We start from the raw sequence: 23,266 nt of genomic DNA on the forward strand, positions 1-23,266 counted from the left end.
GGTGATTAAAAAGGTCCACCAAAAAAATCTAAAAACAGTAAAACATAAAAGCTTCTACTGCCAATTCATCTGGGCTCCACAACAAAGCTGGCTTTAACAAAATTAAAAATTAAACATAAGGCCAGGCGTGGTGGCTCACGCCTATAATCCTAGCACTCTGGGAGGCCGAGGCAAGCAGATCGTTTGAGCTCAGGAGTTTGAGAACAGCCTGAACAACAGCAAGACCCCGTCTCTAATAAAAATAGAAAGAAATTAGCTGGGCAACTAAAAATATACAGAAAAAAATTAGCCGGGCATGGTGGTGCATGCCTGTAGTCCCAGCTACTCGGGAGGCTGAGACAGGAGGATCCCTTGAGCTCAGGAGTTTGAGGTTGCTGTGAGCTAGGCTGACACCACGGCACTCACTCTAGCCTGGGCAACAAAGTGAGACTCTGTCTCAAAAAAAAAAAAAAAAAAAAAAGATTAAACATAAAGCATGTTTAAATGTTAACTAGAATAAAATTTTTAAACAGTAAGCTAAACTATGGGAATGAATGTAGCCAAACCACCCAGTGCATAACTTTGCGAAGCCAAACAAAACCAAGGTGGCTCTAATAAGGTAGGTCTGGGACAGATTTCAGCACAGTGAGCAATGTCTCACTTGGGGGTATAACTTGGGACCTACATACCCAATACAAAGGGTCAGAGCCCTGGAACACCTTGCTACCTGAAAGGTGTCTAAGGTGGGGGTGCATGACATGTTTTGTAGTCCCCAAACCAAGTATTAGGCCTGGAACACACCAGTTATTGCATCCCAAATGGACTTGGTACAACTGGGCTAATGGAACATGCAACAGTATTCCCTGTTGGGGCAGGGAATATCCACCTTCCCAGTATCTCACTATGGCCTAGATATCATATGGCCAACTCCCTATTCCCCTCCAAACTAGCCCAAGGATACGGGTGTTATTCCAGGAAGCTTCTTCATTCACATATTAATTCATTCATTTGGCCATTCCAGAAATTATCAGTTGCCTACTGCTACTTATGAGTACAGCATGCAAAGACGAATCATTTTAGAAGTTTTAACAAACTACATTAAGTTGGAAAAAAATACATGTCCATAAATTACCTCCATAAAGTGAAAATGGGACAAGTGGCACAGTTACCATCCTCTGAGAGTGGAATGGTAGGAGAGATTACTTCCAGTGGGCATGATCAAGAAGGCTTTGTGAAAGAGGTGGCATCTGAGGAGGGTCCCGAGAAAGGAAATGAATTAGGACAGGCGAGGAGTGCTTTTCAGGAATAAGAAATAGTATGAATTAAGACATGTATGTGGAAAGGGATGGGGACCTCTAGGGAATAGTGAATGGATCAGTTTGACTAACTGGAGTGGGAAATAAATTTGGAAAGGAAGATTGATGTCTGACAGTCGAGTGCACCAAATACTTAACTAAGGAGTTGCAGGCGATAGGAAGCCACTGAAGATTCTGAGCAAGGGAGTGTCACGATATGAACCTGGCAGCTACGTGTAAGGATTGGAGTGGGACGCCATGTTAAGACTGTTCATTGTCTAATTCTACAAATATTTACTGATGCCTACTAAGTGCTAGGTGCCAGAGAAGTAAAAGTGAAGAAAAGAGATCCTTTTTATTTAAGATGCCAAGTCTGGCAGAGGTGACAGAGATATATACACAAAACCATACCTTTTAAAGTCAAGCATAAACATGCTAAAGGAACCCAAACACAGGACTAACTCTACCTAGAGATTTGGAAAGGCATCATAAAATGACATTTGAAGGTATCATGAAAAATGCACAGAACTACATAAAATAGAGACATGTGGACAAAGACCAGAGGGACTATAAAAAGGATGAAAGCAGATGATAGAAACATTACTGATAGTTTGATTTCTTTTAAAAATTTCCTCTTCTTGGTCAGGCGCGGTGGCTCACGCCTATAATCCTAGCACTCTGGGAGGCTGAGACGGGAGGATCCCTTGAGCTCAGAAGTTCGAGACCAGCCTGAGCAAGAGCAAGATCCTGTCTCTACTAAAAATAGAAAAATTAGCTGGGCATGGTAGCATGCACCTGTAGTCCCAGATACTAGGGAGGCTGAGGCAGGAGGATCACTTGAACCCAGGGGTTCAAGGCTGCAGTGAGCTATTATCACACCACTGCACTCCAGCCTGGGCAACAGAGCAAAACCCTATCTCTGGGGGGGAAAAAATTTTTTTTTTTCTCAAGAGTCAGGTGCAGTGGTGTGTGCTTGTAGTCCCAGCTACTTGGAAGGCTGAGACAGGAGGCTCGATTAAACCTAGGTGTTTGAGACCAGCCTGGGCAACATAGTGAGACCCTAACTCTAAAAAAAATTTTTAATTAAAAAAAATAATTTAAAAAATTGCTCAAGAATTTTTGTCATATAAATTTGAGAAACAAAACATAAACAAAAAGCAGAAGACTGTATGAAGGAGGATGTAGAAGAGAAGGGATACCATTTAATGTACAGGAAAGATTGTGGTCAAAGAAACATAATATGAAATAATAATTGTAACCAATATTTATTGAGAACTTAATACATGCCAAGCACTATGTTAAGTACTTTACATAGATTATCTCATTTAATGTTACAATGCCACTCTTAGTTAGGTGCTATTAACAGCCCCATTTTTTTTCCCTCCCACAGGGAGGGGGAGAGGAGGGAGGAAGGGCAACATCCCCATTCTATAAATGAGAAAACTGAGGCTTAGAGAAACTAAGTAACTTAAGACTACACAGTAGTTAAGTGAAAAGAGCCAGAAATCAAACAAGGATGGTTTAATTACAGAGCCACAGTCTTAACCACTAGGCCACCTAGGAATGGTCATCCACTATGGCTCTAGGAAAAGGCAGATACAGGGGTGGAGAGGAGAATGTAGAGCAGAGAATGGTCAGAGATGAGGCTGGAAAGTGAGACTTCCATCAAGATGTGAAAGTCTTACACTAGTCTGATCTTCTTCCTATACACAATCAGGAGCTTTTGGAGATCTGTTTCCCACTGACTGAGTACATTTCCCCCAAATCCTATCATTTCTATTAATAACTACTTCCACCATTATCACTTTGGCCCAAGCCACCATCATCTCTCTGGTGATTTACTAATATTGTCCTAATAGATCTCCCTGCATTTATCCTCACTCCCCTGGAGTCTATTTTTAACAAGTAACCAAAGTCATCCTTTGAAAATATAAGTTAGAGCATGTCTCCCTTCTATGTAAAATTTAGCAATGGCTTTCCATTCCCTCAGAGTAACAAGGTCCTGACAACAGCCTTCATGGAGTCACCTATTCTGCCTCCATCCCTGTTTTGTCTCTGACCTGATCTACTAATAGTTTTCCCCTTACTCACTACCCCTACATTGACCTCTGTGCTTATGTCACACATGCTCTAGCTACCTTAGGGCCTTTGCTGTAGCAGTCCCCACTACCTAGAACACCCTTTTCCTACATATTCATCATTTGATATATTCCTGCAACTCCTTCAGATCATTGTTCACCACCACTTTCTTACTGAGGCTTACTTTTAATACTATTAGGTTATTAAGTATGAAATGCCTGATTTCCTTAAGTACTGACAGTTAATATCTGTGACATTTCACTTTGACACTTCTTGTTTTATTTTTATTGAAAAGGTACATCTTCATTCTTTCAAATGCATATTTTGACTTGTGATTATCTTTCAAAAAATTTTTAGAACAATTTTTGTACAACCATAGATAAGTCAAAAATCCATATTTTCAAATATGGGTTTCACTGTAAAACCAATACAACACAGACAGCTCAAAATATCAACAAACTGTTTGGAAAGAATGTGGCTAATAAACACACAGTACATCAATGGTTTAACAAGTTCTGTTCTGGTAATTTTAATCTTAAAAATGAGCCATGTGGATGACCTGAGACCAAGGTGGATAATAATAAACTAAAAACTGTAGTGGAAGTGAATTCATCTCAACCTACGCATAAATTAACAACAAGGTTTGACGTTACTATTCCAACAATATTAGATCATTTAAAACAAATTGACAGTCTACAGCCATATCACCCCAAATGCTCCCAATCTCGTCCCATCTCGGAAGCTAAACAGGGTCTGGCCTGGTTAGTACTTGTATGGGAGACCACCTGGGAATACTGGGTGGTGTAGGCTTTAAAAAAAAAAAAAGAAGAGGAGAAATTAAAAAAATGAAACAAATCAACAAGGTAAAGAAGCTGGATAGTTGGGTACTATATAAATTAAATAAATGTCGGGCCGGGCGCGGTGGCTCACGCCTGTAATCCTAGCACTCTGGGAGGCCGAGGCGGGTGGATCGCTCAAGGTCAGGAGTTCAAGACCAGCCTGAGCAAGAGTGAGACCCCGTCTCTACTAAAAATAGAAAGAAATTATATGGACAACTAAAATATATATATACAAAAAATTAGCCGGGCATGGTGGCGCATGCCTGTAGTCCCAGCTACTCGGGAGGCTGAGGCAGGAGGATCGCTTGAGCCCAGGAGTTTGAGGTTGCTGTGAGCTAGACTGACGCCACGGCACTCACTCTAGCCCGGGCAACAGAGTGAGACTCTGTCTCAAAACAAAAAATAAATAAATAAATAAATGTCAAAAGAAAAATTTTCTTGAAGCTTGCCTTTCTTTGCTGACATGACATAAAGGCGAACAATTTCTACACTGTATTGTTATGTGTGATAAAAAATAGATTCTCTTTTATAATCATAAATGTTCAGCACAATGACTGGATAAAGTGCTAAAACACAGTCCAAAACCAAATACTCATCCAAAAAAGCTAATGGTGTCTGGTGGTCCAGTGGTGGTATTATCCACTACAACTTTGTAAAACCTAGTCAGTCAATTACAGTGGATGTCTACTACAACCAACTGGATGAAAGAATAAGGATGTTTCTATTCAACAGCCGAGATCGGTCTACAGAGACAGGGCAATCCTCTTACAAGACAACGCTTAACCACATACTGCACAAACAATGCAGCTCAAACTACAGAGACTGGACTTAGAAACTCTCTGTCATCCACCGTATTTACTAGACCTTACACCAACTGACTACCACTTCTTCCAGACTTTGGACCACATCCTACAAGAAAAAATACTCAATTCTCAACAAGCTAGGAAAAATGCCTTTCACGATTTCATTGCCACTTGCTCTCCAGGCTTCTTTGCTGCTGGTATAAACAAGCTACTGTTAAGGTGACAAAACTGTGTTGATAGTTTAGACACATACTTTGATTAATTGTACTTCTTGTTTGAGATATAATAAACTAAACTTTTGATTCAAAATTGGACACTTCATATTTAATGACCTAATATATCCTTCCTCCCTCACATGCCCCTACCTCCACCTGCTTCCTCAATCTCCCTTACTCTGATACACTTTTTCTTTTTCTACACCACTTAATACATGAGTATTAATACATGTCTAAAATACTAGACAGCTTATTTATTATATTTATTGCCTGTGCTCCTCTGATAGAATATAACCTTCTCCAGGGCAGGAATCTTTTTGTTTTCTGATGTAATCCAAGCATCAAAAAGAGTGCCCAAGGTGGTATCAACAGAAACTCACAACAGATATAAGATGCAAGTAACATAAAAAGGGAGAAATTACATTTTCATAAATAAACATATTTTTAAAAGAATGTAATTGATTAAGTACATAATCTAGTCATATTAATTTGTTAGAAGAAACTAACTTTATTTTCCTAAATCTATTGGTTCTATCAGCTAAATTGAAATTTTAACCAAAATACTTTCAAATTATCAAAATTATGATAAACTTTCCAAAAACACCCTCAAAGATATTAAACATTGTTTACATTGTAGAAATTCTCTTCAAAAAATATTTTAGTATGCTGCACATTAGTTATCTATTGCTGCATAACAAATAACCTCAAAACTTAGTAGCTTCAGACACTAAACATTTATTATCTCACCATTTCTGTGGTTCAGAAATTTGGGAATGGCTTAATTGGGTAGTTCTGGCTTAGGGACTCTTATGAGATTACAGTCAAGACATAGGCTGAGTATTAACACATCTTTTAAGTAGGGAAAAAAATATGTAGGCTGGGGCTCTAGTCATCTGAAGGCTTGACTGGGGCTGGAAGGCCCACCTCCAAGATGGCTCACTGAATGGTTAGTAAGTTGATGCCAGGTGTTGGTAAGAAGCCTCCATAGCTCTCCACATAGATTCTCTGTAGAGCTGCTTGAATGCCCTTAACAACACTATGGCTGGCTTCTCCAGAGTAGGCAATCCAAGAAGAGCAGGGCAGCAGCCACTACGCCCTGTACAACTTAGCCCTGGAAGTCATACACTATCAATTCCCTATATTCTAATGGTCATACAGACCAACCCTGATGAAATGTGTGAGGGGACTACACAAAGGCATGACTATTAGGAGGTGAGGATCATGAGAGGCCATCTTGGAGGCTGGCTACTGCAAGCTGTGACCAGTATTTGCATACAATTTTGTGTTCGGTTTTTTCCCCATATTCTGTATATATGTTTCTATTAATACTGCTTAGGGCCGGGCGCGGTGGCTCACGCCTGTAATCCTAGCACTCTGGGAGGCCGAGGCGGGTGGATCGCTCAAGGTCAGGAGTTCGAGACCAGCCTGAGCAAGAGCGAGACCCCATCTCTACTAAAAATAGAAAAAAATTATATGGACAACTAAAAAAATATATATATAGAAAAATTAGCCGGGCATAGTGGTGCATGCCTGTAGTCCCAGCTACTCAGGAGGCTGAGGCAGGAGGATCGCTTGAGCCCAAGAGTTTGAGGTTGCTGTGAGCTAGGCTGACGCCACGGCACTCACTCTAGCCTGGGCAACAAAGTGAGACTCTGTCTGAAAAAAAAAAAAAAGAAAAAAGAAAAAAAGAAATACTGCTTAGATATGTCTTGTTTTAGGAACTACATGTTATTCCAATGATATTAACTCTTAAAAATTAAAAACAATATTGACTCTTAACTTCTCTGAAAATATGGTACCCCACCACCTGAAGCTTTGCATTTTCTATTATAGTGCTAATATTTTACTGACGGGAAAGAATTAAAGTCAGAAAAATTACAACTCACACAATATCCTGCTTGTTTATAAGGGTAAAAATAAATTTAAATATTTCAAATAAAAGTCAGATATATTTATAATAGGAAAGAGTAGAAAGAAAATGAGTCATATTTGTTTTGAAGATATGTAAACATAATTGAATAAAACTAACTGAAATTAAACACTAAATTAAGAAAGATATAGAGTGAAAATATTTATATTAACAGAATAGGAACTTCATGTTACATACAGGAAAAAAATTTCCAATCATATAATGGTGGCATTAATAATTAGGTACTAGCTTGTCACGGTCGCAAATGCCTATAGTCTCAGCTACTGGGGAGGCTGAGGCAGGAGCATCATTTGAGCCCAGGAGTTAGAGGTTGCAGTGAGCTATGATCACACCACTGCATTCCAGCCTGGGTGTCAGAGTGAGACCCTGTCTCTAAAAAACAACAACAAAAGTAGGTACTGAAGAGGTATCTGGCAGGAAGGGAAAAGACTGACAACCGGCGTAGATTTGAAAACCACAGAAAAAATTCATAACAAGTATTTTTCAAGTCAATAAAACTAATATAAAAGTTTATTTAAAAATCAACTTTTATGACGTCATTGCCAAGGAGTTGTAATAAGACCTCTAAGCACAGAACCTACTGGAGGAGAGACTGAACAGGAAGAATTTCCCCATGAGTTGTCTCACTCTAGTGGGGAGGGGAGAGTCTTTGCCCCAAGGGCTCAGCCCAAATCTGACTATGTTGTCCTCCTGAGCTCAAGCAATCTTCCTGCTTCGGCCTCCCAAGTAGCTGGAATTACTGATGCCCACCGCCACACCCAGTTGGATATATCCTTTAAGGGCCCTCCAACCCTAAGATCAAATATTTTAACTCCCAACAAAGGAATTAGAATTGATGCACTGGTAGTTACCAATAAAATAAAATTATTTCCTATAAACAGGTTGCTTCTTTATGTATTTTATTCTATTTTAATCAAAACATCATTAGAGAAGTGTTAAAATGGCCCATTCTATAAAATGAACCCATTTGCGTATTGTACTGAAATGAGTCAGGCAGTGCATGACCTCATTCTTCACTGTTTCAGGCTTGACTTTGCTACAATAATCTCTGCATGGGGGGAAGCTGTTGCTATTGCTACCTCTCTTATTTCATAAATCACAAGTTCTTTTCTTACCTGTTCATTAAGAATCAAAGTCCTCTAGGTAAGAAGATGCTATCAGTCAGGAGGGGGTTCATATTACCCCAATGAACAAATACAATGAAAATCTGAAGTAATAAGCTATCTCTGCATCCAAACCACATCCATTGTGGGAGGTGCTTACTTGCAGAGGCCACTAGGTACTGTTTATACTGGAGTTTGACTGTGGGAAGAGGAGTAAAAACATATTTTCCCTTTCTTGTTATCAACTGGAAAATAGCTACTGCTTCAAACATGTTAAATCAAAATGAAAAACATGAGAAAGACTGAAATATTACAATGATGCCTCATGTATAAAGCAAGGAATAGAAAGGTTCCATATAATTACATTTTCCCAAATATGTCTTTTTTTCCCCCCAAATATATTTTTAAGATGCTTTCCCTCTAAATACTATAACATTTTAACAGCATTTGGTAAAAATGTTTCTAAAGTGAATTACATAATTTTCTATAGGAAATATGACCTTTTATTTATGGCTCAGGGTCATGATTATGATCATCAGCTATATTTTCCTGTGAACTTAGGATGCCTCTAGAGGCTACAGATCCACAGAACTGTTTGCCCTTCTACCACCAAATGGTCCCAGATGGCTATGCTTTTGAGCTAATTTTCCTTGACATCATGCTATTATATTATCACTGATCAGTGTTGTCATGCACCCAACTTCTTCCATAAACCACCATTACCTATTTTCCTTTTTAAAAAAATTTTTTTTAGAGACAGGGTCTCCCTGTGTTGCCCAGGCTGGAGTGCAGCCTCAAACTCCTGGGCTCAAGCAAACTTTCAGCCTCAGCCTCCTTAGTAACTGAGCCTACAGCACAAGCCACCACGCCCAGCTAATAATCTTCCTTATTTTTTGTACAGATGAAGTCTTGCTTTGTTGCCCAGCAGGTCTCAAATTCCTGATTTCAAGCCATTCTCCTGCTTTGGTCTCCCAAAGTGCTGGGATTACAGACATGAGGCACCACGCCCAGCCTCCTAATTTTCTTTTTAAATCTGTTGTGGGATATGAGTCAGGAAGCCATAATTATTAGAATTTTATGTCAACATATGCAAATGAGGGCCTCTCCAAAGAAATAAGGGTCCTGGACTTTGTGACAGCTCTTTTAGTGGTTTATACACCCTTTTCCATTTACTGTGACCTCACAGCTAGGAACAAGAAAGCAGAATTTGCAGAAATCTGACTTAACACATTGACTGCCACATTAGAAAAAAAATTTTTTTCCTTGGGGCCATGGTGTTTTATTAAAACAAAAAGATCCTTTCTAATTTGTCATTTTTTACTGTTTCTTGTGCATGAGTTATGTGCAATGCAATCCACGCTTTTAGAATTAAATTGTCAATATTACTTGTAACAATAAGAACATTGACAAGTAAGATTTTCATGAACCAACTGCAGGGTTTTGCGTCACAAGGCTCCCGGGGTCAAAACCAGCCTGAGTTAAATACAACTCACATGGCAGTCAATGTGTTGAAAAGTGGAATATTACTTTATATAGATTACTTACCAATTTTTTCTTTTGCTTCTGGGTTTTCTCCCTTGTTTCCTCACCACTATGTTACCTTTTCAACCTGTAGAAGATGGACATGGATGATCATAAGAGCAAAGTTCTCTCTTTTTTTCTGTTGTCTATATCTATTTTTGATTCAGTTACCTCCTTCTACATTTCTATTTCTAATTTGTTTAGGCTTTGGAAGACAGATCACCAAGCTCATCTCCTGACTTGTAGTCTAAAGCTCTTTGGCTCTTTCTTGTCTTCCATATTTTCTTCTCAAACTATAACTTACAACCTCAGCCACTCTTACCATTCAGCCAGTTCATTTATAAAGTCAGCAACTTGCCTTAGTAGAATTTGGAGAAAGAAAAAAAATAAATCAGCAATAGCAATGAATCATACTCCCTCTAAAAGCTGGTGTATATGTGTGTGTAAACGCCTGTGTGTAAATGTAGGGAGGGCAGTGACTATGGAGCTAAGTCATAAGCGTGTAAAATCTAGTTTATGCATTTGTGAAGTCTTTTTTGGCTGTTAAAATACCCGCTATATGTTCAACAATATGATCAATGAGTGGCCACTTACTATTAGATATATGAATATGTGATTAAAAGGGACCAAGCCAATCCCAGTCCTAGGTACATACAAGAATTGAAAATAGGGCCCGGGCATGGTAGCTCGCACCTGTAATCCTAGCACTCTGGTAGGCTGAGGCAGGAGGAATGCTTGAGGTGAGGAGTTCAAAACCAGCCTCAGCAAGAGCAAGACCCCATCGCTACTAAAAAATAGAAAGAAACTAGCTGGGCAACTAAAAAAAAAAAAAGAAAGAAAGAAAGAAAGGAAAAAATGAAAAAATTAGCTGGGTGTGGTGGTGCATGCCTGTAGTCCTAGCTATGTGGGAGGCTAAGGCAGGAGGACGGCTTGAACCCAGGAGTTTGACGTTGCTGTGAACTAGGCTGATGCCACAGCACTCTAGCCCAGGCAACAGAGCAAGACTCTGGCTCAAAAAAAAAAAAAAAAAAAAAAAGAATTGAAAATAGGGACACAAACAGACAGTTGTATGCCAATGCTCATTGAAGCACTATTCACAACAGCCAGAGCTAGAAACAACCCAAGTGTCTATCAACAGATGAATGGATTAAAAAAATATGGTATATCCATACAATGGAATACTGTTTAGACATAAAAAGGAATGAAATTATGATATATGCTATAACATGGACGAAACTTAAAAACACTATGCTAAGAGAAAGCCAAACACAAAAGGGAACATATTATGTAATTCCATTTATATGAAATATCTAGGATAGGCAAGTTCATAGAGACAGAAGCAGACTGGAAGTTACCAAGGGTTGAGGGGAGGGAAGAATGGGGAGTTACTGCTTAACAGGTACAAACTTTCTATTTTGGGTGATGAAAAAGTTTTGAAAATAGATAGTAGTGATGGTTGTAAACACTGTGAATATAATTAATGCTACTGAATTATATACTTAAAAATGTTTAAAATGGCAATTTTTATGTTATACATATTTTACCACAGTAAAAAATTTTCCCTAAAAAAGGAGGAGAAGGGGACTAAGCCCTTCAAACATAAGATCTTTTTTTTTTGTTTTGTTTTTGAGACAGAGTCTCACTCTGTTGCCCAGGCTAGAGTGCCGTGGCATCAGCCTAGCGACAGCAACCTCAAACTCCTGGGCTTAAGCAATCCTTCTGCCTCAGCCTCCCGAGTAGCTGGGATTACAGGCATGCGCTACCATGCCCAGCTAATTTTTTCTATATATTTTTAGTTGTTCAGCTAATTTCTTTCTATTTTTAGTAGAGACGGGGGTCTTGCTCTTGCTCAGGCTGATCTCGAACTCCTGAGTTCAAACAATCCACCTGCCTCGGCCTCCCAGAGTGCTAGGATAACAGGCATGAGCCACGGCGCCCAGCCCAAACATAAGATCTTAACAGGAGAAACTGTGGCTACTATTTCAGATAAGCAACAGTTATGACGACATTTCATAGTTAAGTTACTTCAGGAGCACACAGCCAATTTCAATTTAAATTCTGAAGGGTGGTACTGATACTGAGAAAATGTCTTTAAGTATTTGAGTTGATATAGTATTTTCCCTTCTCTCAAAAAAAAAAAGTTTAACTTACCTATGTAACATAAATCTGAAGATTATACATTCGAGAGAAGATCTGAATTATGGATTTGAATGGCTCATGCAACCAATGTTATAAATTCTAACTGTAGAGCCTCTAAAGCAAACATTTTCAACAAAGGTCTTCTTACACTTTGTTGACTACAAATTAAACACTTCTCTAGTTGTTTTCTTGGAATCCTAGGATGGAATGAGTGCTATATATCCCCAAGCATGCAATCTTGTTTTGTGGTTTTGTTTTTTTTTTTTTTTTTTTTTTTTTTTTTTTTTGAGACAGAGTCTCACTCTGTTGCCCAGGCTAGAGTGCAGTGGCATCAGCCCAGCTCACAGCAACCTCAAACTCCTGGGCTCAAGCAATCCTCCTGCCTTAACCTCCTGAGTAGCTAGGACTACAGACACATGCCACCACGCTCAGCTATTTTTTTCTATTTTCAGTTGCCTGGCTAATTTTTTTTTTTTCCTCTATTTTTAGTGGCTAGGGGGTCTCGCTTTTGCTCAGGCTGGTCTCGAACTCCTGACCTCAAGTGATCCTCCCACCTCAGCCTCCCGGCTGTTAGGATTACAGGCATGAGCCACTATGCCTGGCCCAATCTTGACATTTCTATTAAGTTCCCCTTTAGAAACACTTCAATTGTGTGTATACCAATATACTGAACTCAGGAGACATGTAAAACTGGTATCTCTAAACCTCCCCCTTCCTTTTCCCTATAGACATACACACACAGAGGGTTAAATGGATTCCCTTCCTAATCTCCTGTTTTTTTTAGTGGTCCTACAACTTCCCTAATACACAACTCAAAATCTTTATTATCTTTGTATTCTCTTCTCTCACGCCTTCTACATTCCAACCTGTCATAATATCAAGAACTAACGGAGCGGGGCACGATAGTGCTTGCCTGTAGTTCCAGCTATTCAGGAGACTGAGGCAGGAGTATCTCTCGAGTCCAGGAGTTTGAGGCCAGCCTGGGCAACACAGCATGACCCTGTCTCAAAAACAACACAAAACAAAGAACTTGACAATTATTCCTTTGCAGTATCTTTTCCATCTCTTCCTTTTTTTCTTCCTAGTCACTCTGCTGATATCTAAATCCAGGCCTATAGTATTAATCATTCAGACTTGAACTCTTATGGCCTCTAAACTAGTCTACCAGTAACCAATGTCTCTTTTCTTAAATATATACACCGCTGTCTTTCTAAAATGCTGTTTTCATCATTTTCCCACTAAATGGTAAGCCACATCATTGCAGGGATTCATTTATCTTTGAACACTAATTACTTACAACAGTACAATCTGTTATATAGTATACATTTAATTAAACAATGCTTGTTGAATGAATTAATGAATACATAAATCTCTCACTCTCTCAAAACTTTCCTCAATGTCCCACTATGCACAATAGAAGGTGCAAACTCAAATACCTTACAGGGGCTAGACAGGAAATGTAAATGAATACAGGTATCTGTAGAACAGGAAGTGGTGGGGACTGCAGCAAATGGAGAGTAAATGTTCCCACCAATTGCTGCCACAATGGAATGTAGGCCCCATATTGCTAGGTCTTCTTATTTTTCAAGATAAGCTGAAAGCATAGATTTCTTTGTAAAATCTGCTGTTTTTTAAAGGGTGACAATAAATTCCACTTAAAACCCAAAAAACCACCATGCAAGCCAAACAAAACACATCTATGGGCCAAATCCAGCCTTCCAGTCACAAGTTGGTGACTCTATCCTGCAGGATAAAAGACAAATACCTTGCCTAACATTCTAAGTCCTTTACTATGAGTTCCTGGCCTACATATCCAGAGTTTTTTTTGCCTGCCACTTCCATACAATAATCCTCTGCTCTGGTCTAGTGATTCTCACACTTTAGCATGCACCAGAACCACCTGGAGGGCCTTGTTAAAACATAGATTGCTGGGCCTTATTGCCAGCAATTCTGATTCAGTAAGTCTCAGGTGGGGCCTGTGAAATTGCATTTATAATAAATAAGTTACCACGGATGTTGATGCAGCTGGTCTGCCAACCACACTTTAGGAACCACTGCTCTGGTTAAACTACTTTTTTTGTTTTTTTATGGACTACAGGTCTCCTCGCTCTGTCATCCGGGCTAGAGTACAGTGATGCAATCGTAGCTCACTATAACCTTGAACTTCTGGGCTCAAGCCTCCCCTCTCAGTGCTGGGATTACAGGTGTGGACCTCGTCCAGCCTAATTAAACTACTTATCTCAAGCACACTCTGAATTTTGCTCACATTGTTCTACCTTCCCTCTCCATTCAGTCCACCTTCTGCAAACTTTGGCTTTTATGACAGTCTTAAATGCCTCCAAATTCCTCTAGCACGTAGGGTCTATGCCATCTCCCGTTTATCAATCCCTGCTTGGTATATTAACTGTTTGTGTATAGGTGCCAATGAGGTTGTGTATTCCCAGAGATCAATGTCTGGGTCAGAGCCTTCTATACCTAACTGTAAGCAACCTGAGGGCAGTGGCCCTCTTCTGTCCCCCACTGTGCCCCTCACGCTATCAGAGAGCCCAGTATACAGTTAGTACTCACTAAACATTTCTTAAACGAATGAACAATTGACAGATCCATGGTATGAAAGTACAGAAAAGTGGGCCTGAAATTTGGGTATATAATTTTTGTTACAGAACTTTTTTTTTTTGAGATAGGGTCTTGCTGTTGCCCTGGGTAGAGTGCAGTGGCATCATCATAGTTCACTGCACTCTCAAACTCCTGGGCTCAAGCAATCCTCCTGCTTCAGCTTCCTGAGTAGGAGGATTGGGAGTAGCTGGGACTACAGGCATGTGCCACCACATCTGGCTAATTTTTTCTCTTTTTGGTAGATACAGGGGTCTTGCTCTTGCTCAGGCTGGTCTCGAACTCCTGACCTCAAGCAATCCTCCTGCCTCGGCCTCCCAGAGTGCTAGGATTACATGCGTGAGCCACCGAGCCCAGTCCGAGAATTTTTTTTTTTTTTTTTTTTTTTTTGAGACAGAGTCTCGCTTTGTTGCCCGGGCTAGAGTGAGTGCCGTGGCGTCAGTCTAGCTCACAGCAACCTCAAACTCCTGGGCTTAAGCGATCCTACTGCCTCAGCCTCCCGAGTAGCTGGGACTACAGGCATGCGCCACCATGCCTGGCTAATTTTTTGTATATATATATTTTAGTTGTCCATATAATTTCTTTCTATTTTTAGTAGAGACGGGGTCTCGCTCTTGCTCAGGCTGGTCTCGAACTCCTGACCTTGAGCGATCCACCCGCCTCGGCCTCCCAGAGTGCTAGGATTACAGGTGTGAGCCACCACGCCCGGCCCCAGTCCGAGAATTTTTAATCCCAAGCTAATGGCTTTGTCAGCATGGACAACTAATAAAAATGGGATATTTTGCAAATAAACTGCCAATAATTAACTATTGTGTGTATATATATTATTAACATCTTGTATATAAATAAAACTGTGAATGTTAAAAATTGATCTAAAATCGATAAGATTAAATCCTTGACCTTCATGACTTCTTGTAATGCCCCTACAGGGATATGAACTAGTCTTAATATCATATACAATGTCTATTTAATGGAATTCTGTATTTGCAGCACATGCAATAAAAAGTAGGATGAAGTAATTAACTTCCATGACATTCAGAGACATTGATCAGTCCCCTTCAGATAGTTTGGAAAATAATATATTTATACAGGATTCGAAAGGCTGTGTAAAAACAAAATCTAAAGTTGTTCACCTAGTCTCTTCCACCTATACAGTAGCATCTGCTATTGCTTGATTTCAAGGATGGTTTATCAGGAGAAACTTGTCCTCCAAGATAAACCAGAGTAAAGCCATAAATGACTTTACAAAGTAAACCTAGTTTTGGAATTACCAGAAGAAAAAATTAGAAATACTATCTATTTTAAAACATAATAGTCCTAAATTCTACATATGGCCTGTTGAACAACTCCACACTTGATGCAACTACAATCAATGGGAAAGAGAAAAATTAGTATTGTTTGGCAGAAGATAGAGAATCAAATTCAGAAAACAAACCAACAAAAAACCCCACAAAAACCACCACTCAGGAGCACGTGAAGTACATTAACAAGTTTAAGCTAGCAGAGATGTTATCTTACATCTGAATACTTGCTCTACCTACCAGGACCATCATGATCTTGTCTGTACGCCGATGCAGCCAAGACACTCCATATTTCTTTGTTGACCATGCACAAAATAGGAAAACTAGGGAGGAAAAGAATTACAAAACCAAGTCAGCAAAACACTAAGTGGCTTATTCCAAGTTTAAAAACAATGAAACAAAGCAAATTTATTCAGCAAAATAATCCCTGAAACTTCATAGGAAAGCTATCTACCAGCAATGGTGGAAGGAAATGCTAACAGATGAATTGCTAAATAGCAACTTTCCACCATATTATCTGTACCACCAGATGACTGAATAACATTATCCAGTTCTTTGGTAGAGAACCTGGTGATTCAGAAGACTGTAGATTCTAGAACCACCTCTACCAGAGTATGAAATCTTAGCACTTCTCTTAGCCATATTCATGTCAACAGTTTTATCTACAAAATCAAACTTAGCCAATAAAAAATGTATGACACAATAAACTATAAAACACTGTAACTAAGATACTATATTAGTAATCTCATTACAGCCTATTTTTTTATGTTTACAAATGAATCTGTAGGCCTGTGTTCAAATAAGGAAAATCTTGGACTTTCATATTATAAAGTAACCAATTCTTAGAATGAATTTCAAAGGTACAGCCTGTGACAGAAGACGCCCTACTCTTTCTTAAGTTACCAACAGGGTACATTTTTAGAATCTTAAACATGCAAGATTAATTGCAACTTTATAGATTCCGTATCAGAGGTAACCCCTTCAATGTATGGTGAGTCCACCTATGGACCCAAAGGAGTGTGACACACAAATAGAGGGGAAAATGCACTAGAAATACAGTAAGAATAAGCCACAATCATGCTAGCAGATGGTATGTCCAAAAAAGTTTTCAGGGCTCATTACCAAATCAGCATGTTTCCTCTAATCACAGAATTCAGAAACACAGACCACATAAGTGGGAAAAAAAGGGAGGGGAAAAATTAGAGATCAAAGACTTCGGGAAGGGGAGTAGAGATTAAGTTCTCCCTAGAGACATGAAGAAGGAGGATCCACAATGATATTTTAAAGAAATTTTAAGTTTAATTTGAAGGCAGAGCAGAGCTTCAACCACAATTCTCTCAACTATTGGCTTGGTACACAGAATACAGTATCTTCCTTAATGACTCACCGGCTGACTCTCATTGACTGAAAGCATAATCAGAGCTCCTCCTCTAACAAATGAGCACATTTGAGTACACTCCTTTTCAGAGGTGTATTCAGAATTAAAAAAAAAAAAAAAAAACCCAAGAGCTTTCAACTTTATGCAACTTGCTAAAAAAAAAACGGGATTGTGGATGTGTGAGCTATTAGCGAATGGGAATCCAGGGGCTGGTTTTGGGCGGGAAGCGTCGGCCACACAGGACAGAGTGGGGCCGAGAACCTTCCTCCCGACCCCGAAGGCAGCGCCAAGCTCCTGGGGGTCCGTGCGCGCTGCCCTTCGGAGGCTGGTAGCCTCGCCCTCAACCACCGCCCTTAAGAAAGTCCTCAACTGCCTATCAAAAAACGTTTGGCCTGGGACGTCCATTGGCTGCGCCATCCCTTACAGAATCAGCAAGAGTTAGAGGCCGGGAAAGGGAGAAGAAAAGCAAAAAAGCCGGGCAGTGCCCGGAGCGGCGGAGGCGGGGAAGGGGCAGGGGTAAGGCAGCTGCAGCCACGCTGGCTGCGGCGTGGAGGGAAGGGAGGACGGGACCCGCGAGCGAGACGGAAAACCCTGCAAAACCGCTGCTGTTGGACGACCGGGACAGGCGAACCCGCGGGGAGCTAAGCCTCCTGAGGTGAGGGCGCCTCGCCCGCCGCACTGGCCGGCCCACAGGACGCCGCGCCGCCGCCCAGCGCTGGCCAGCTCCCGCCTCCCCGCCCGCCCAGCCAGGGCCCGGGGTAGGCTCAGGCTCCGCCGTCGCTCGCACACTCACCGCGCGCGCGCCGCCCCGGCGCGGCCGCCCGCCGCCCTCGGCGCGACCTCCGCCCCGCCCCCCGCGCCCCGGGCTAGCGCGGCGGCTCCTGGGCCACGTCACCGGCGCGTGCGCTGTCCGCGCGCCCGCAACCGCCTGGGCGGGACGTTGCCCGCTTGGCTTGCAGGTTTCCTTAGAGACTGAACCGGCCCGGGCGGCTGCGGTGGTGGCGGCGGCTGGGCAGCCACCACAGCCGTGAGGCTGGAAAAGCCAAGATGTCATCGAAGGGAAAAGACAAAATGAAAAGCAAGAGCAAAAGCAAAAACAAGTAAGAAGAAACCGCCCCGGGGCCCCCTCTCCCTGGACCTGCCCTCCAGGGATTTCGAGTCTGCGGGCTGCCTAACTGGTCAGCTCGACCGCCTCTCGCTCTCCCTGCTTGTGAGGATTATAGCTCCCATTGCTAATTCTTGCTTGCCCCTAGCCTGACAGATCTCTACCATGTGATTGAGATGGTCCTGAACATCCAGAGGATGTCTGGGTGATTAAGTAGTTCCTTGTGAATTTCCGGAGATCCCTTTTGGTTCAAAGGGGAAAACCTAAAGGATTTGACTAAATTGGGTAATTGTTCAGGTTTCCCGAAACCAGTTGAACCAATGAGGTGGGTAATGCTCTAACACTAATCTCTTGCAGACCTGGAGTTCCTGCTAGATTGCCACTAGACCCATTGAGTGATCCCAGTGGTTTCTGGACATATTGGAATCATACATGGTGTCCGGCAACACCGCACATGGTACCACAAGCGTGTCCCCAAACTTGTGATGTTTATAAAGTAACTTAAGAGAGGAATTCATGGTAAATACAGAAAGTTTGGGAAACATGGTTAGTACCAAAGGAGAAAACAAATCACCTGTAATCCCATCATTCAAAGATAACCACTACTATCATTTTGGGATATTCTTTTTTTTCTTTATAAAATAATGGCCCAATGTACATACTTAGATGTAGCTCTTTTTCTTCCCATGTATTAATATTTACTAAAAGGGTGAACGAATGACCCAAAGGGCACATTTCACACACAGGCTATGTGGGAGCAACATGGCTGGTTTATCCCCCGGGTGTGGGCTGCTTCCGAAAAGAGAGTCTGCACAGAAGGGGGTTTAGTGAGGGTTTTTATAAACGGGGATAGCCGACCCCCTCCCACCTGCCCTGTTTAGTTCTTTGTTTCTGGGCCAAACTGGCAGGTGAAGAATTGCTTCCTGCTTTGTGCATCAGAGAATGGTGGGCAGAACAACTGTTTATAGTAAAGTCTTCTTCAAACAACCAACTCCTGTGATCGCTTTGCCCCAGTCGCATTCATCCTTCTGTTCTGGTGTTGTCCTTATCAGGAGAGCTAGGGAAGGATAGCCTTGGTCTCTATCAGGGAGGGAGGAGGAAGGAATGCTGGCTGCAGTCATCTGCCAGATCTACAAAGTCCAGGGACTCCCCAGACTCCTGTGACTATTGTTTTACAAGCCTAAGTTTTGCATTAACCACATTCTGTCCTATACATACTTTTTGGGTTCCCACCTGGAACAAACCTAACATATACAATGTAACTGCATAGTTAGCCTAGCACTTTTTAAAGTGCTATACATTCCTGGAACTCACTAGCATATGTTTTCTATTTTTGCTCATGCATTGTCAGGACACGTGTGAACAGTGAGAACACTGAGGGTAACAGATCTTATTCCTTGGATTTTCCGTGACCCATTATTTGAGAAACCCGGCTTTGTTTCTACAGTCAGTATTAGTGGTCCTCTCTTACTAGAAGTGTCTAATTTCTTGCATCAAATACTCTAAGCTACTTAGACTTGATACCTTCAGGGAGCAATTGGGTGATTGTAGCAAGGCGTCCATCACTAGTGCCGAAAGTGTGCTGGAAAGGGAGATCAACAGCTATCACAGGCTAGGGTGTTGGGTATGGAGCTGGCCTTAATTTGAAGAGAGCAAAAGGTGAAAGTGGGAGTGGAAAGGGACTGAGAACCAGGAGTTGAGGGGTAGATATGGAAGATGACAGCATAGAAAGGTCAACACATATATATGTGTGAGAATATTTAGAATTCAAATACAGGTGAAGTCTTCATATATGTAATCTATATTTATATATTACTGCCTCTCACATACAAGGGATAGTGTTTTATTAATGCTCATATGGTAAATTTTTATTTTGAAAAATCTCATCGCTTTAATCTTTGAATCCATCCTTTTAAAAAAAACTTGATAGTAGTGGTTATCTTTGAATGATGGGATTACAGGTGATTTGTTTTCTCCTTTGGTACCCACCTCTATATAAATTATTATGGTTTGTTTCTTAGGCATCCAGTGCACTGTGACACGAGCTGACAAAGTATTTAACATACTTGTCCTAGTGACTGTTGACTTGATCTTTTGTCCAAGGCCTGGCTAAAACAAAGACAAAAGCACCCCATAATAAAACTGGAGGGTGGAGTGGGTGGGAGATGACAGGTACACTATGACTGTATATCCTCATGCAGAAGGGGAACAAAGGTAATGGGGTTTGCAGTAGAGAGAAACAAGGTCCAGCACTCAGTGAGTAGGAATAGAAAAGAGAGTTTAAATATGCGAGTATCAAAGAAGTAAATGAAAAGATGTGAAGGCTTTATCAAATTGAATTTGACTTAGCATGACTTTCCTCTTTGTTTTTCCAGTCCTTTAGAGTTATGCTCCAATGCTCCCCTCTTCCAAGAAGAGACCCTACTTAACTCTTTTATGTGAATACAAGTAAATATGCATTTCTTATTAATTCATTCATCCAACAATATTTTTTTTGTTTTTACCAGACAATGCCAAGCAAAACAAGTTTAAAAAAAGAGAAATGTAATACTAATAGAGTTATACTGTCAATGTCCCCTTCTCATGCAGGAATGTATTAATAATAAAACCAGATGAATCTGTAGTGCAAAGAGCCAAGGCCAATGCCTCCCTTTGGGAAGCCAGATTGGAAGTCACAGAACTGTCTAGGATTGAGTATCGTGATACTTCCCGGAGACTGGCAAAAAGTAATGAGGAGTTGAAGAAACAGCAGTATAAAATGGAGAAAGATACAATGTCTGTATTAAGCTACCTGAAGAAGCAGGATCAGGAGAAAGATAACATGGTGGGTAGGTAGAAAAGCCTCCTGAGCCTCACGAACTGCCTCTGTGGTTATACTGGCATGGTTATATAGTTCAAGGATTTTAATTCCTTGAAGTGTCATTGCATAGTGAAGACATTTCAGTTGACTTAACTCTCTTTGAAGCAAGATGCTTTTTTTTTTTTTTTTTTTGAGACAGGGTCTCACTCAGTCGCCCAGGCTAGAGTGCAGCAGTGTGATCATGGCTCACTGCAGCCTCCCATTCCTGGGCTCAAGCTGTCCTCCTGCCTCAGGATTACAGATGTGAGCCACTGCACTCGGTCCAAGATGCTATTTTGTAATGGCTTTATTGTTATTGGCTCTTTCTTATTTTCAGTCCTTGTTCCTTGTTTTCTTGTCTGAAATAGAGATTGATGATTATAGGGGAACATTATGATCCACTTTATCTTAAGGACAAGAGCATGTTACGTGACCTGTATATTTTTATATATTTCTTATCTTATTTAATCCTTTTAATAACCCAATGTAGCTACGATATTGTTATAACCATTTTACAGATGAAGAAATTGACTCTCAGAAAGGACTAGTAACTTACCCAAAGTCACACAGCTAGTGAATGTTAAAAGTAGAATTCAAGTGTAACTAAATTCTTCCCTTTCCTATTTGCTTCTGTAAGCCCCACACAGACCCAAGGAAATTTCTACCATGCTGAGGATGGTGTGCTTCCTTGCTATGCACATTTTTGTACTTTTGCTTCCATCAGCAACACATACTGTAGTCTTGTTTTAAAATGTACATAAATGGTATCATATTGTACATATCTTTTGTAACTTTTTTCACTCAACATTTTGTGATTTTTCAGAAAAATCACATAATGATTCAGTTCATTCATGTTCTTAAAATTTATAACAAGCATGGTCTATGTTTTCGTTCATTCTTTTTTTTTTTTTTTTTTAGACTAGTCAAGTGCAATAGTGAGGAGGGGAGGAAAGTAGTACAAGGAGTTCAATCTGTAATTGACTGAACAATCAAGTGAGATAACTCACTACCTTCAGACCAGCCTGTTTTTGTTCATTCTTAACTGCTTTATAATATTGCATTAAGTAAATAAACCAAAATTTATTTATCCTTACCTGCCCCTCCCACCCCTTACCCTCACCCCCACGCACCCCCACCCCCGTTGGTCAGTTGGACTCCATTCTTTCATTGTTACAAACAGACCTTCAGTGAACATTCCTGTGTATGTCTGTGCTCATGTGTGAGAGCTTCTCTAGAGTAGACACCTATTAGTGAAATTACTATTACATTATGGGGTATACACAGCTTCAACTTCATAAGGGTTTAAATTGAGCTCCAAAGGGGTTATATCAATTGATTCTGTCATAAGCATGGTATTAGAGTGAGTTCCTGTTTACCTACATTTTCGTTAGCACTTGACATTATTATATTACTTAATAGTTTTTGCCAGTTTTATGAATGTAAATTATCTCATTGTTATTTTAATTATATATATTTCCTGACTACTAGTTGCATGAACATCTTTTATAGGTTCCTTCATCCATTTTTTATCGTTCATATGTTTACTTCAGTACACATGAACTAATATTGGAGTGATGCAGAGGATGGCTCCTACATCAGGATGACATGCAAATTCATGAATCATTGCATATTTTTTCCAAAGTTCACCTTCTCAGCGAGACCTTCCACATCACCCTGTTTAAATATTAAAACCAATGCCACTTCAGCACTATATAACCTCCACCCCTATTTTATTTATACATGTTACTTACATATTTATTGTTCCTTTCCCTAATTAGAATGAAATGTCACAGAAGTAAAGAATTTGGGGTCTTTTTTTTTGGTTCAATGCTGTATCCCTAGCATTTAGCACAGGGTCTGGCATGTAGTAGGCATGTATTAAAACTTTTTTGAGGCCGGGCTCATGCCTGTAATCCTAGCACTCTGGGAGGCTGAGGCGGGAGGATTGCTCGAGGTCAGGAGTTCGAGACCAGCCTGAGCAAGAGCAAGACTCTGTCTCTACTAAAAATAGAAATAAATTATCTGGACAGCTAAAAATACATATGGAAAAAATTAGTCGGGCATGGTGGCACATGCCTGTAGTCCCAGCTACTCAGGAGGCTGAGGCAGAAGGATTGCTTGAGCCCA

General features: G+C 40.6%; 1 protein-coding gene, 1 long non-coding RNA gene and 2 pseudogenes across 2 annotated transcripts in view; 3 read left to right on the top strand and 1 right to left on the bottom strand.

Moving 5' to 3' along the window:
* Positions 1-1,165: 1,165 nt before the first annotated feature.
* LOC138395827 (uncharacterized) lies at positions 1,166-18,014 on the bottom strand. Its single transcript, XR_011235557.1, has 4 exons — positions 17,989-18,014; positions 16,058-16,140; positions 9,789-9,852; positions 1,166-1,226 (listed from the first exon to the last, which is right to left on the bottom strand). It is a non-coding gene; the product is annotated as an uncharacterized lncRNA (long non-coding RNA).
* Positions 4,045-4,163, top strand: LOC138381145 (5S ribosomal RNA; annotated as a pseudogene).
* A 228-nt stretch (positions 18,015-18,242) lies between the features above and the next one.
* The window catches only part of BBOF1 (basal body orientation factor 1), a 36,138-nt gene continuing 31,114 nt past the window's right edge, over positions 18,243-23,266 (top strand). The window contains exons 1-2 of the mRNA XM_069488796.1: positions 18,243-18,295; positions 20,890-21,124. Coding sequence (XP_069344897.1) covers positions 18,243-18,295; positions 20,890-21,124 — 288 coding nt within the window. The remainder of the gene's footprint in view (positions 18,296-20,889; positions 21,125-23,266) is intronic.
* On the top strand, positions 22,679-22,774 carry LOC138381095 (U6 spliceosomal RNA; annotated as a pseudogene).

This window comes from Eulemur rufifrons, chromosome 2, assembly GCF_041146395.1.
Source record: "Eulemur rufifrons isolate Redbay chromosome 2, OSU_ERuf_1, whole genome shotgun sequence".
NCBI lineage: Eukaryota > Metazoa > Chordata > Mammalia > Primates > Lemuridae > Eulemur > Eulemur rufifrons.